The sequence below is a fragment of the Apostichopus japonicus genome, chromosome 18 (assembly GCF_037975245.1).
Source record: "Apostichopus japonicus isolate 1M-3 chromosome 18, ASM3797524v1, whole genome shotgun sequence".
In the NCBI taxonomy this organism is placed as follows: Eukaryota; Metazoa; Echinodermata; class Holothuroidea; order Aspidochirotida; family Stichopodidae; genus Apostichopus; species Apostichopus japonicus.
The window spans coordinates 15145100-15159467 of NC_092578.1; the positions used below are offsets into that span (position 1 = coordinate 15145100).

The 14368-nt window shown below is 39.7% G+C and overlaps 1 protein-coding gene across 1 annotated transcript; it reads right to left on the reverse strand.

Annotated features, from left to right (window-relative positions):
• Window positions 1–3477: 3477 nt before the first annotated feature.
• LOC139958542 (uncharacterized) lies at window positions 3478–9524 on the reverse strand. The gene is made up of 4 exons (XM_071955674.1): window positions 8776–9524; window positions 7208–7386; window positions 4069–6927; window positions 3478–3633 (listed from the first exon to the last, which is right to left on the reverse strand). Exons 1-4 carry the CDS (start codon window positions 8914–8916, stop codon window positions 3519–3521), a joined length of 3294 nt encoding a protein of 1097 aa, XP_071811775.1. The 5' UTR covers window positions 8917–9524; the 3' UTR covers window positions 3478–3518.
• Between the last annotated feature and the right edge of the window lie 4844 nt (window positions 9525–14368).

Genomic DNA, 14368 nt, shown 5'->3' on the forward strand with positions numbered 1-14368 from the left:
CACATCTGTCTGAACCCTTTGATACCCTCACGTATGTCTCATCCCTTAGATACCCTCACGTCTGTCCCAACCTTAGATACCATCATGTCTGTCTCAACCCCTACATACCATCACGTCTGTCTCATCCGTTAGATACCACGTCTGTCCCATCCCTTAGATACCATCACGTCTGTCTGATCCCTTAGATACCATCACGTCTGTCTCTTCCCTTAGATACCCTTACGTCTGTGTCATCCCTTATATGCCATTACGTCTCATCCATTAGATACCTTCACGTCTGTCTGATCCCTTAGATACCGTCACGTCTGTGTCATCCCTTAGATAACATCACGTCTGATCCCTTACATACCATCATGTCTGTCTGCTCCATTTCATAGCATCACGTCTGTCTGATCCCTTAGATGCCATCACGTCTGTCTTATACCTTAAATACCATCACGTCTGTCTCATCCCTTAGATACCATCACGTAAGTCTGATCCCTTAGATACCGTCACGTCTGTCTGATCCCTTAGATACCGTCACGTCTGTCTGATCCCTTAGATACCCTCACGTCTGTCTCATCTAATAGATAACATCACGTCTATCTCATCTCTTAGATAACATCGCGTCTGTCTCATCCTTTAGATACCATCACGTCTGTCTCATCCCTTAGATTCCCTCACGTCTGTGTTATCCCTTAGATACCCTCACGTCTGGCTGATCCCTTAGATACATCACGTCTGTCTCATCCCTTAGATTCCCTCACGTCTGTGTTATCCCTTAGATACCCTCACGTCTGGCTGATCCCTTAGATACCATCACGTCTGTCTGATCCCTTAGATACCGTCACGTCTGTCTGATCCCTTAGATTCCCTCACGTCTGTGTTATCCCTTAGATACCCTCACGTCTGGCTGATCCCTTAGATACCATCACGTCTGTCTCATCCCTTAGATACCGTCACGTCTGTCTCATCTCTTAGATACCATCACATCTGTCTGAACCCTTTGATACCCTCACGTATGTCCCATCCCTTAGATACCATCACGTCTGTCTGATCCCTTAGATACCATCACGTCTGTCTCTTCCCTTAGATACCCTTACGTCTGTGTCATCCCTTATATGCCATTACGTCTCATCCATTAGATACCTTCACGTCTGTCTGATCCCTTAGATACCGTCACGTCTGTGTCATCCCTTAGATAACATCACGTCTGATCCCTTACATACCATCATGTCTGTCTGCTCCATTTCATAGCATCACGTCTGTCTGATCCCTTAGATACCGTCACGTCTGTCTGATCCCTTAGATTCCCTCACGTCTGTGTTATCCCTTAGATACCCTCACGTCTGTCTCATCTCTTAGATACCATCACATCTGTCTGAACCCTTTGATACCCTCACGTATGTCTCATGCCTTAGATACCCTCACGTCTGTCCCAACCTTAGATACCATCACGTCTGTCTCAACCCCTACATACCATCACGTCTGTGTCATCCCTTAGATACCATCACGTCTGTCTCATCCCTTAGATACCGTCACGTCTGTCTCATCCCTTAGATACCCTCACGTCTGTCTCATCCCTTAGATACCATCACGTCTGTCTCATCCCTTAGATACCGTCACGTCTGTCTCATCTCTTAGATACCATTACGTCTGTCTGATCCCTTTGATACCCTTACGTCTGTCTTGTCCTTTAGATACCATCACGTCTGTCTCATCTCTTAGATAGCATCACGTCTGTCCCATCCTTTAGATACCATCACGTCTGTCTGAACCCTTTGATACCCTCACGTATGTCTCATCCTTTAGATACCCTCACGTCTGTCCCAACCCTTAGATACCATCACGTCTGTCTCATCCCTTAGATACCGTCACGTCTGTCTCATCCCTTAGATACCGTCACGTCTGTCTCATCCCTTAGATACCGTCACGTCTGTCTCATCCCTTAGATACCGTCACGTCTGTCTCATCTCTTAGATACCATCACATCTGTCTGAACCCTTTGATACCCTCACGTATGTCTCATCCCTTAGATACCCTCACGTCTGTCCCAACCTTAGATACCATCACGTCTGTCTCAACCCCTACATACCATCACGTCTGTGTCATCCCTTAGATACCATCACGTCTGTCTCATCCCTTAGATACCGTCACGTCTGTCTCATCTCTTAGATAGCATCACGTCTGTCTGATCCCTTTGATACCCTCACGTCTGTCTTGTCCTTTAGATACCATCACGTCTGTCTCATCTCTTAGATAGCATCACGTCTGTCCCATCCTTTAGATACCATCACGTCTGTCTGATCTCTTAGATAGCATCACATCTGTCTGAACCCTTTGATACCATCACGTCTGTCTGATCTCTTAGATACCATCACATCTGTCTGAACCCTTTGATACCCTCACGTATGTCTCATCCCTTAGATACCCTCACGTCTGTCCCAACCCTTAGATACCCTCACGTCTGTCTGATCTCTGAGATACCCTCACGTCTGTACCAACCCTTACATACCATCGCGTCTGTCTCAACCCTTAGATACCATCACGTCTGTCTCATCCCATAGATACAATCCCTTACATACAGGGAAAATGAAGACTTTTTCTTCCCCAGGAAAGTACTACTGAAAAGTAGGATAAAGCTACTGACACCCCATCACCCTCTCATTTCTAGTAATATACGCCAAATGCGTAAAAGAGTACTTCCACGTATTGCGTTTACTATTTCACAGTCCTACTTAGGCTGCTGCCTCTTGAAAAAGGCGCTAAAAATATTCAAGCCGCATTTGAGTTATGTTGTAACTTTTTATCACACTGATCAGTTTCCATGTCAAGCCAGCAGCTGACCACTGGCCGATTGAACTCCAATCTTGACCGTCGTCACCTGAAAAAAATCGTGGATAGTCGGGATCCAAACGTAGGATAACCGAGTGAGGTCGCTTTCCATTTTAACAAATGCATAACAGCATTAATCAAAGGGTTGATAGCCTTTTCACCATATTTTGGTGGCGAGACTGCAGGTTCGAATCATTAGGGATAAATAGACACAAAAACAATGGCTATGAATATTTTAATATGAATATTAGGGGGAAATTTACATTGTATGCCTTGTTATGTTTATATCCATGTTTTACCTTATAGTTTGGTATTCTTTATTTTATTTAGATATAACTGTTTAAGGTGGAACTATGACGTAACATCTCATGTAAAACACGTTTAATATATTCAGAAAAAAAGAAAGATCAGGGGAATAATTTTTAGCATTATAGTTTTTAATTTTATTTTAATTTTTATGTTTCACAATTGCTGGTTTTACTCGCTTGTAAGTTTGTGAAATATTTGGTACGTTTTATTATTGCCCTTACGTTACGCTTGTACAATTTTCTTCAACTTTAAGAATGTCAATTTTCTTTGCAGCATGTATATCGACATTTTCTTCATTGATATCCGCTCTGGAGTCACACCTCTCAATCAAAGCTCCTCTCGACCGCCCCGCCCCCGCCCCACCCCTCCCCGCCCCAAGTCTGATATTTGTTTCTTTAAGTATTTTCATAAGCCATGATCTCCTCCTGTAGATCTCTGTTATCTTTCTCGATTTCATCCATTTGCTTCTGCATCCTCTTCATCTCCTTCGTTTTCTCTTTAACTTTCATCCTGTAAATGGAAGATAATAAACCAACTATGTTGGAGCAAAACTAAGAATATGTATATTAATCAATTTTGTACACAGACACTCATAATCAAATGATCCCTGTTCTTAGTTCATTGGGACGCAGAGAAGTCCGGGTTATCCCCAGATATATTTATATTGCTTGGACGCGGTATTACCTCTGACGTAACCTGGGTAAAAGCTTTCAAAGAATGTAACATTCAAAATTAGTATACTATTTTATTTGGCATGGACAGAATCCTCAGAAAAAGAAGGGAACAAAATCAAGATGGAGTTCGATTACCGGTTAATTTCCCCAAGAATAAATCAGTTAACCGGTTTGCATTAAAGAAAAATGTAAAAGGTCACCAAAGACAACAAGATTTTTACAAAATGTTTTGTAACGTCAAACCTGTTACGTAAATTACATGAATACTTACTCCGCTTTGTCTAACTCACTGAGCAGAGTTGTGACGTCACTCTCACGATCCGCCAAATCACGGCTAATCCTTTTGAATTCTTCCTCCCTCTCCGCGACAATCGCCTGTAATCTTTCCATTTCCTGCTCGTTCCACATATTTTTCTTTTTCATTTGTATGAAATTCATTTTTGCATGAGTCTTAACACGCTCCGCTTCTTTTAACTGCATAGCTCTGTGCATTGCGTGAACATCGTTTTTCCTCATCGATGAAGCTTGATGAATCCATTGCTGCAATTCGCTCTCCAACTTATCCTTACTACTAACAAGTTCACCATTTTCTTTCTTGAGTTGTATCAAATCGTTGTTAGTTTTGTATAAGTCTTTCTTCAACCAACGAATCAACGATCTCATCTCCTCCTGCTCCTTGGTCTTCTCATTCAGTTCTCCTTTAAGTTGCGTCACTCTGACGTCACGATCAGATGCTACGTCATTATCTGACAAAAGACCCTTGTCTCGCTTCGATGTTAACAACCCATCGGTCTTCACATGCATCCTGTGTTTCATTTTATCGTATTGTTGCCTAAGGTGAGCATGTTTGTCCTGTAGATTTAAGAACCTCTTTTGCAATTGTTTGTTATTCTGACGTAAGTGATCTGCTTTATATTCTGAATCTTTCTGAAGATCAATGTTAGTCTTTTCCAGACGTTTTATTTGTTCCCCAAGTGCAATCAACTCATCTATATTCTCCTTGTTTTGCTGTACAAGTACCCGTCCGACAGGATGGGTGAACTGATTCTTGTGAATCATATATTGATCAAGTTCACATATCAGAAAAGAAAGCTGTGAATGTGAACCCTTGTCTATGTCATGCATTTCTTCTCTGTGTTTCATGAAAGACCCTCTGTGTTCCTCTGCTCTTTCAGATTGCATTTCTTCTTGGTCTTGTTGCAAGCCGGTACTGTTACATTTCTGGAGGAGATCAATCAGTTTCTTCTTTGCTTCTTCATTTTCCTCTCTAAGTGTTTGGCTGTTCCTTACAAGAACGTCGTAGTTACATCTTGTCTGGCTAAGTTCCTTTTTGTACTTAGACTCATACCTTACTTTTTCTTGTTGAAAGGTTGCTGTTAATTCTTCAATGACAGCGTTACTGCAGCAGGTCTCAAGGAATAAACGAACTTGCAGCAGTTCGTGTTCTTCTGTTAAATTCTTCATCTCGTTCAATTGTCTTTGTAGTTCGTCTGCTTTCAGTTTGAATTCATTCTCTCTCGATACAGCCTTCTTCAGAACCTCGATCTGGCTGAGGGATTCTTGCATTTTCTGTTCATAGCACTTCAGTTTGTGTTCTTTCTCCTCAACCATTTTGCTGTAATACTCTGCCATGCTGTCCATCTGATGTTGCAATTGAGACTTCTCTTTGTCAAGATTTTCCTCCAGCTGTTTAATCTCACCCATGTATTGCGTTATTTTCATCTCATGGATCATCTCCATCTCCCTGCTGTGTTCCATAAAATCTGCGTAAGACTGATTCAATTCTTCCAGCTTATTCTGCAGCTCGTTCTTTTCTCCGATTACTTTCTCCGTAATAATCATTCCGTCTCCGATCTTCATCTCGTATTCTCTTTCAAGGTCCTTCAGTTCATCCTGATGAAACAGTATTTGTTCTTTCAATGTATATTCTAGTGCTTTCATCCCGGACTGAAGACTTTGAATTAATTCATCTTTGGCAACAATCTGAGAATCCATTCGTCTTTTCATGCAAGTCATCTCCTCTTCGTGAATCTCTCTAATGACTTTTGCCTCTTCACTATGAATCTTTCTTTCTGAAACAAACTTTTCTTCCATGGTCTTTACATCCGATTCGAGGTACTGCATGTTAGCTTCATGCTCGGCATTAACAGTAGTAAAGTCCTGTTTAACTTTCTCCAGATTTTTCTCTAAAACCTTCATAGTCTTCTTTAGACTCCGGTTATTGTTTCGCAATGATGTAAGTTCTTTCTTAGCGTTGCTTAGCTCGTCAGTGACTTTAAAAACAACGCTTTTGCTCTTGTTTAAAGTAATGGCCATGTTTTCCATCTCTTTCTTGTACCTCTCACAATCTCTCTCCTTTATGAGAAGCATTTCTCCCCATTGCTTGCGTAGGGTTTCCTCTTGCTCACAAAAGAACTGCCTCTGGGATCTCAGTTTTTCCTCCAGATTCTTAACTCCGGATTCAAGAAAAGACTTTTCAGCTTGTAGTTTATCTTTGAATCTCAAAGAAGTCTGCAGATCGTACTCGGTCTTATCAGCAGTAATCTGGAGTGACGTCATTTCGATCTTGAGCTGCTGGTTGTCTTCCAGTAATGACGTCATTTTGGTGTTAGCGTTGTTGAGCTCCGAGGTGACGATATCTAAGGTCTGACTATTTTCTCGTAATAAGTGAGTCATGTTCATCTCCTTCTTCTTGTGTCGTTGACACTCCTGCTCCTTAGCAGCAAGTCTGTCATTCCACCTCGAGTCGGTCTCCTTGAGCTGATTCTCCAGCTCTCGACACTGTACGGTCATTGACCCGAGGTCATCCTTCATTACTCGACGCGCGGCAGAATTGGCTTTTACCTCTTTGCCGAAACTGGTCACAGCTTTCTTAAGGATCGTCTGATCCCGTTGCTTGATTTTCAGCTGAAATGCCATATCGTGATGGATCTTCACCACTTGACGGCTTTCTTCGCTAAGCCGATTTAGGACGCGTATGACGTCATCCCGCTCTCGGTGATGGCTGACCGATCGCTTTTTGAATATTCCACGCTGAGCCTTTTCAAACTTTAGAAGTTTCTTGTGTACGAGTTCGGCGATGGTTTGGTTGCAGAGAGCGACTGTTGCACGCAGTTCTTCGGTAGGTGAGCTGATTAAAATGAAAAGAATAGAAGCAACTATTAACAGTAACTTCCTTATACGATTGTGTCGCCATTAACTTCCTTATGGAGCACTGTTGTTACCTTAGCATTATTGGAATCCTACCAAACTGAACTGATCATGTGTCGTTTTGAAATTTATACAAGAATTACGATACATTATAATTGACAAAATAGTTATATATGACAGAACCGCATAAATAACGCTTAAAGGCTGGAAAGTGGAGGAGACCAATTCTTTCTCCTTAATTTAAAGATATCCCATCTCACCTTTGTTGACTCTCTTGCAGTTGTTGTTCCTGGTCGGTTGGTTGGTCCTCCAAGGTGGTGGTGGTTGAAGGAAGTGGAATGGAGTGGTTGTTGTTGTTAGAAGGCACAGAAGGGAGACCGGAAGATCCCTCCACTAACACCCCGTCCACGAAAACTAGGTCATCTAGGTAGACGATGACCTGTGAAAGAGGAACAAAGAATGTCCTGCCTTTGAATAATTTGAAAAAAAAAGCAACTGGTGTTTGTTTTATAAATATTTCCAGTTACTAATAATGACCAAATTTATGATCTCCTCTACGACATTTTCATGACTGATATGGTAAATAAAATAACTATAAACTCTTTCCCGAAATATCATGTCTTTGAAAATACTAGCAATTTTGGTGCCCCGCTTAATTTGTGCACATCATCGGTAAACTTATAGTCTTGACTACGACTAGTTTTTTCATGAGCCCACAGAACATACAGAAGGTTAAAGGGACAACGAATTATCAAATTTCAAATCAAATATAACGCAGAATAATAACACTCATTAGTCTAAGACTCATCTTCATAACTTGTCACAATGCTAAGATGTAACCATTTTTGCATTTATTCCATTGTATTGTGATGACAACATTGCCCAATATTATGATATATCATAATTGAACTAGACATCCATTATTTCTGTCCTGATACAGTAAACACATGGGCGTATGAGCAAAATTTGATTTATTTCTTTGAGAGGGGAGTGGGTGGGGAGCTGTAACGATAATTCATAATGTGAAACATATTACGCATGATTGCTTTATCGTATCCCTGGCTACTCCTTCCCCACTCTATACGTGCATAACTCCAATCAGGATATACATTACCGGTACTGATCTAGTTGCTTCGTACATAGATTAATTATAGACTATATAATAATTAATCTATGCTTTGTGTTCGTGATTACGCCCTCAAGTTCCTATTCAAACCACCGGCGCCATGATATTGGTTATGATTTGTTGTTTCTAAACACACTATGCATAATGGTATATCTTACAACATTGAGGAAACAAAACATGAACACTTTTGCGACCTTTTGGTGACCTATGATTATCAACATCGTAACAACGACCAAACGCAGGCCAAATTCGGACGAACCGATATGCGACCATCATTGTATGTTATAATATCATTATTATATACATTATGCATGTGTATAGTTTGACGAAATTTGGCGTTCCAAGGCTATGAGATAGAGGTAAAATCGGTCAAATTTATCTACAAACTCATCAATAAAGCTTGACTTAACGAGGATTAATAATTTAGCTCATATGACGTCACGCCGATTATTAGATGTAGACGATAATTCAAAAGCAGTTGCAAATTGCCCCCCCCCCCCCCACCTCCAGTTAAAGAGTTGAGATATTGTAGCCGAATGTACTCTCTTCCTTCTAGTAATATGTCGAGCTATTTACCTTTGCTCACCACAGCTGATGATATTCTATCTACAACCGTGTTACTCCCGTGTTGCTAGTAGATGCCCGGTCCAAGACTAAGCTAAGAAACATATATGAGAAGTATTACAAGCATCATATACTGACCTTATCATTGTCCATAGGTTGGACTTCAAAATCACCAAACTTGATGCGGAGCGAGTCATCGCTCAACGTATCACAGCCGGGAAATCCCCATGCGACGTTGTTATTCGCAGGTTCGCTTGGTTTCTGAATAAATTCAGACATAATCGCTTTGAATGCTCCGAAAAGTAAAAGTGTAGCAAGTACGCAAACTTTAAGAATCGATGTGTTGACATCTAATGTGTGATAACTGTTACTAGGTACCACAGCATATTTTCCTCCTTATGAAACTTACAGTGACGCAACAGTGACGCATTTTACCTCACGCAGAAACTGGCGTATGAACTGATCTAATGCGCGATGTAACACATGTAAGGAAACTTTTGATTAACACATACCATTAGCATTTCTAGAGGGAATAGGGCAGGGCCAAAGGGATTGCGTCAAGGCGCTGACTATATGATCTCTCGACGTACGCAGCATTAAAAAACAAACGCGCAAAACAAGAGACTTTGATATGCGCGCATCTGCGTCACACACGATCATATATGGCTACAAAGGTTTTGACGTCACGAATTACTTCGCATGCAACTGGAAATTTTACGGTGGTAAAGAACGACAATGTTCTCGTGATGTTATTTAACTTAGCAACTACGAATAATCGTAAATATAAAGAGGTTAAAATATGAATTCGAATTCTTGATATCTCGAATTCAATTTTTGATATCACTAATTCAAATTTGGATATCTCTAGTTGTATTCCCGATATCTCGAATTCAATTTAGGATATCCCTAAATCGAATTCTTGATATCTCTAATTCAATTTTGGAATCTCGAATTCGAATTCTTGATATCTCGAATTCAATTTCTGATATCTCAAATATGTTGAAATTATTGATATCTGGAAATGCATTAGAGATATCTGAAAATGAATTAGAGATATCCAAAAATGAATAAGAGATATCTGTAATTGCTGAATAAATGTGAGCAATTAATTTTGGTGCGAGAACTATACGCCGATGGTGACGGAATTATGATAGATGGCCTTATTTATGAATACAGAGTTAGATTATTCGTTGGACAGACTGTCAATTCTGGTGATTCTTCATCTGTAGGTGATGATTTATTTATAAATACAAACATGAGTCGCACCTTGATGTTTTAGTAGGTAGTCGAAAGTTTCTTTTTTGGGGGGCTGGGTATGGGTTGGGTGACTGTGCTAATTTGATGATGTATGGTTACATTATCTCTCCCGCATATTAAATGGTTCTTTACACAGTGAGAGTTTAATATCATCTGACATTCGGTCCGAATTATAAAGTTATATCAGACGAATTGTGGCAGCTGTGTCGATGAGAACAATTGTCTTATATACTAATTTGTTGTATGGCAGTAGTGTGACTTAAGCGTAGTGTATGAGTAATTGGTACAGATTGGCTATATACTCCAGAAGCGAATCACGATAGGATTTAGGGAAATCATACATTAAAGCTGGACGCACATGTACTGCCCTGACTGCAAAGAATTAAACTCAATGTGTCCGTCGATTGCGTCGAGACCCAAACTCCTAGAACTGACATCCCTGCCGGCTCCTCAACAACACTGAACAACTGCTTAATTGCACTGGTGGGGTCTTAGGGGAAAGGCGCTGGAAGCTTTAGCATTTGAGCATTTGGTGATAATTCTCGTTCTCTCATAACAGCTCAGTTAGAACAGAAACACAAATCAGAAAGCGGAATTACAATTCTCTGGAAAGTTTTCTAAACCCTGGTGGAGATTCTGGTGACTTCAGCTGCAGCAGTTGCAGATATTATCTTAGTGGCGTAACGATGAGCCTGGGGGCCTCCGACTATTGGCCCAAATGGGCCCCTATCAGGAGGTCCAAGCAAGGGCGTCCGCAGAAATTTTCACAAGGGGGAAGGGAGAATCAGTAGGTCATGTAGGTGTAACACACTACTCGATACTATCTAAGCGGAGCGCCACAGCCGTTGGCGGAGAGCGTACCACGATTTGTTTTGGCCAAAAAATACTCCTAGATCGTTGGAAAAGACACTTCCCGTTCAGGTTGCATTTACACATCGGTTATTTTAAGATCTCATGTCTTAGGATTTTGACTTTCAATAATTTCAGTAGTGCATTATGGGTCCGTATGCAATGAACATAACTAGAGAACTGTTGGTTGGGTGAAATCATTGAAATGTCAAATGTTTAACTTTTCTTCCTTCAATTTATGATTTTCGAGGGGGGGGGGGGAGGGGGTGGGCAAGTGGTGTTGACTGAGCAAATTACAAATTGTGCCTGACTGATTTAGGTATAGGGGATGTAGTAGGATAAAAAAAAATTATAAAGGAGGGGTGCGACTACAGGCTCGGTGAATGTAAATCCCATTCAATAAGATTTGATGTATTCTGAGGCATATTTTGACAATAAATTAGGTCTATAATCAATATTATATAAATATTGATAAATATATATATATATATATATACATTCATATATGCAACGTTGTGCTAGTATAACATTAGCGCAATTATGCAGCTTATCGACACGATGAATCTTACGGAACTTTGTTCGTGAGATTTTATTTGATTCTACGGATGCTCATCAGCTAATTTCCAATTGCCAACAATCTCCTATTCTTATGAGGTGTACACCCCCCTCCCCCCAAACATACACACAAAATTTATAGTAACTATTATTTGTAGATTCTAAGAGTATATTTCTAGCCATAAAGAAACAAAATTATACTATTGGAGAGTCATCATGTGTAAACGTATGACTACAGACTATTTAGGTAATTTTCAGCCCCCCCCCCTTCAAAACAAAAATCCACCGATCACGTGATTCCATGCCAAATTAATATTTATGACGTAAAGGTACAATTCCCGTCACCAAAGAATAAAAATGAAAAAGGCATAAAGTCAACCGTTACAGAGATTAAAACGTTTATCAGTAGTCCGGTGAGTTCGATATTTCTGCCAAAAATTATTTTAAGCAAATTGTCGAGCTATACGTAACTAGATATTTTAAACCGAATATCATTGCAAAGAAGAAAGAAACGTGGGAAGATTGGTTAATCAGTTGTTGTATTTTGCATTTTATATTGCAAGTATTTTAATGTTTTGTACTTGATATGTTGATATCCTATAGGCAAGCCGTTGTTTTATATCAAAATGATGTATGTCATTTTGGTATTACATTCATGGATTGTGACTTTCACTTTGTATCAAACTTGTTTCTTCTGCTCAATCTTAAATTGAAATGGAAAAGAGTAGGCACCACAAGAAAGCTACGATTATTTTTATATTTGCTGCTTTAACTAAACAGTGATTCCTAATAATAATTAGGGAACAAATCAATTACAATAATTTAAAGCTATGCATGACATTCATTCTAAAATGCCCGACCATGAGTGTGTGTGAGACTACGGGAATGACGAATCTATTTCATCTGATTAGTGTGTTAAGAAGTTATAGATTCAGACCACTGACGCCGAACCACTAAGGCGAAGCCATTTAAGGATAATTTCCTTATGCTTATACCACTCTATACTGTTCTTCCAAGGCATGCTGCAAATCACTCGTACTGACAGTATGAAGAGTTCCTAATCTTTCTATGATAGAAATATGATATTCATACTGTTCATACTGTCAGTAGGAGTGCTTCCAGGCACTGGATGTTATTACAGTATATGAATAGCCTAGCTGTAGTGAAAAACGTAATGTGTCACAAATACTTGAAACCTTGCTTCTTTGAAAGGCTCCTATATAAGATTCAAAAACAACTTACCAGGATTTGATTTTGTCATTTCCCAAAAACAACTATCTGAGTAAACATTGACGGACATGAACTCCAACTGTCTCTGGGTAGCAACACATCCGACTGTTGAATTACCTTCACAATAGGTAATGGAAATAGTTACCTCACTATGGATGCCGTCATCGGAATAATGTGTCTCAAAGGTACACTCATTTGGTTCAATAACCTTTATGTCTATGACGGGATATGCGTTAGGAATCGAACACGTTAGTTTATAGCCATTGCGATTATCCAAAACTGAAGTCAGATCTTGAAATTCACAAAGAAGAGGTGCAGACGGCTGATAAATTGTGACAAGACGGTAGGTATGATGAAGGATATGTACATTGTCATACAAGCCATAATAATCTATCACCGACACACGATACGTTCCTGCATCTTCTGCCTGAAGGCCTAGGATTCCAAAAGCGAAATCATAAAAGTACATTGGATTCTCTCTATGTGAGTATTCCACTTGAAAAATATAACGGTTCACTATATGAGCTTTATCAGACCAAAATATTTCACTGTACGACAAAATAGGCCTACTATGAGATGAGTCTTCATTTTGGGATGTGCCGGTGTAGTTAAATTGTAATTTCATTATGTATATTTTGTATGTATAAGAGAAAGAAAAAGTTGGAAATGAGAAGTCACAGCCTACAACCGCATAACAGTCTGTTGTTCTGACAGATGGTTCATGTTGACAATGAATTTCACAATCACTTCCCTCCGAAAATGACGATAAAAAGAGGAAAAACGATAACAACAAAAGTAAAATCTCCATATTGACGTATAAAACCTTAATAACGAAAGGTAACACGGTACGTTATTCCGTTCCTTTCGGATTACAGGCCCACTTTGCACATACATCCGCTGTTCATCTTGGTTTGGCAAATGCAATGCAAGTATTCTCCAACAAGCTCTCCCAAATCTCGGAGCATATATACTTAGTGCGCTGTGTAGTGCAATATAGTTTTTTTTTTTATATTACCAACTATTTGGTTTTCTTTCAAACCATGGTATTAATCAAGTTTTCTGAGTGGAATAGACCGATATTGTTAAAATAAGGTTATAGTCCCAAAATATGACTAGGATGTGTCAGGCTCATGCAGCCTACAGAGAAATGACATCCTCCGTTAGTGGTTACGACCAATGCAGGATATATAACAGCCACGGTAGTGTATGAACTGAGATTCTCCGCTCGACAATTGTAGAGTAACACATATCCAGTGTCAATGTCAATATTTCTGTTAATTTAATGCTCTTAATCGTTTGTGAAGGTATCCAATGTTAACTATATATTATTCTTTCCACCGCAGTTTCAATTTTATATACAAGCCCAAGTGTATACCTATCTATCCATCTATATATAACTGAAGTGAGTTGGAAAATCCAGAGCAGAGAAAAAACTTCCAGCCCCCACCGGGATTCGAGCCCGGGCCTCCCGCTTTATATGCGGACACCCTAACCACTAGGCTATGGACGCTGATTGTATGTCCAAAGGAAGGTCGTTATTTCACTGTAGGCGTTTGTCACCTGTATCGAACAATACTAGTTCTGTTGTGGTGACACACCCTAGAGAACAAACATGATGCTAACCAACTCGAAATCATTTGTGATTCCGAAAGCCGGATCTCAAAAGAGATAGGCCTATACTTTGAACAGACTTTTGTTTATGAAATGGAGGTAAACGACAAAGGCAAATGAATATCACATCATTTGAAATTGTAGTTAGTTGCAAGAACAAAGCGAAATAGAAAGTGATTAATCAAGAATGAAATCCCTGTAAATGACTTTTTTGTTTGTTTTTTGTTAC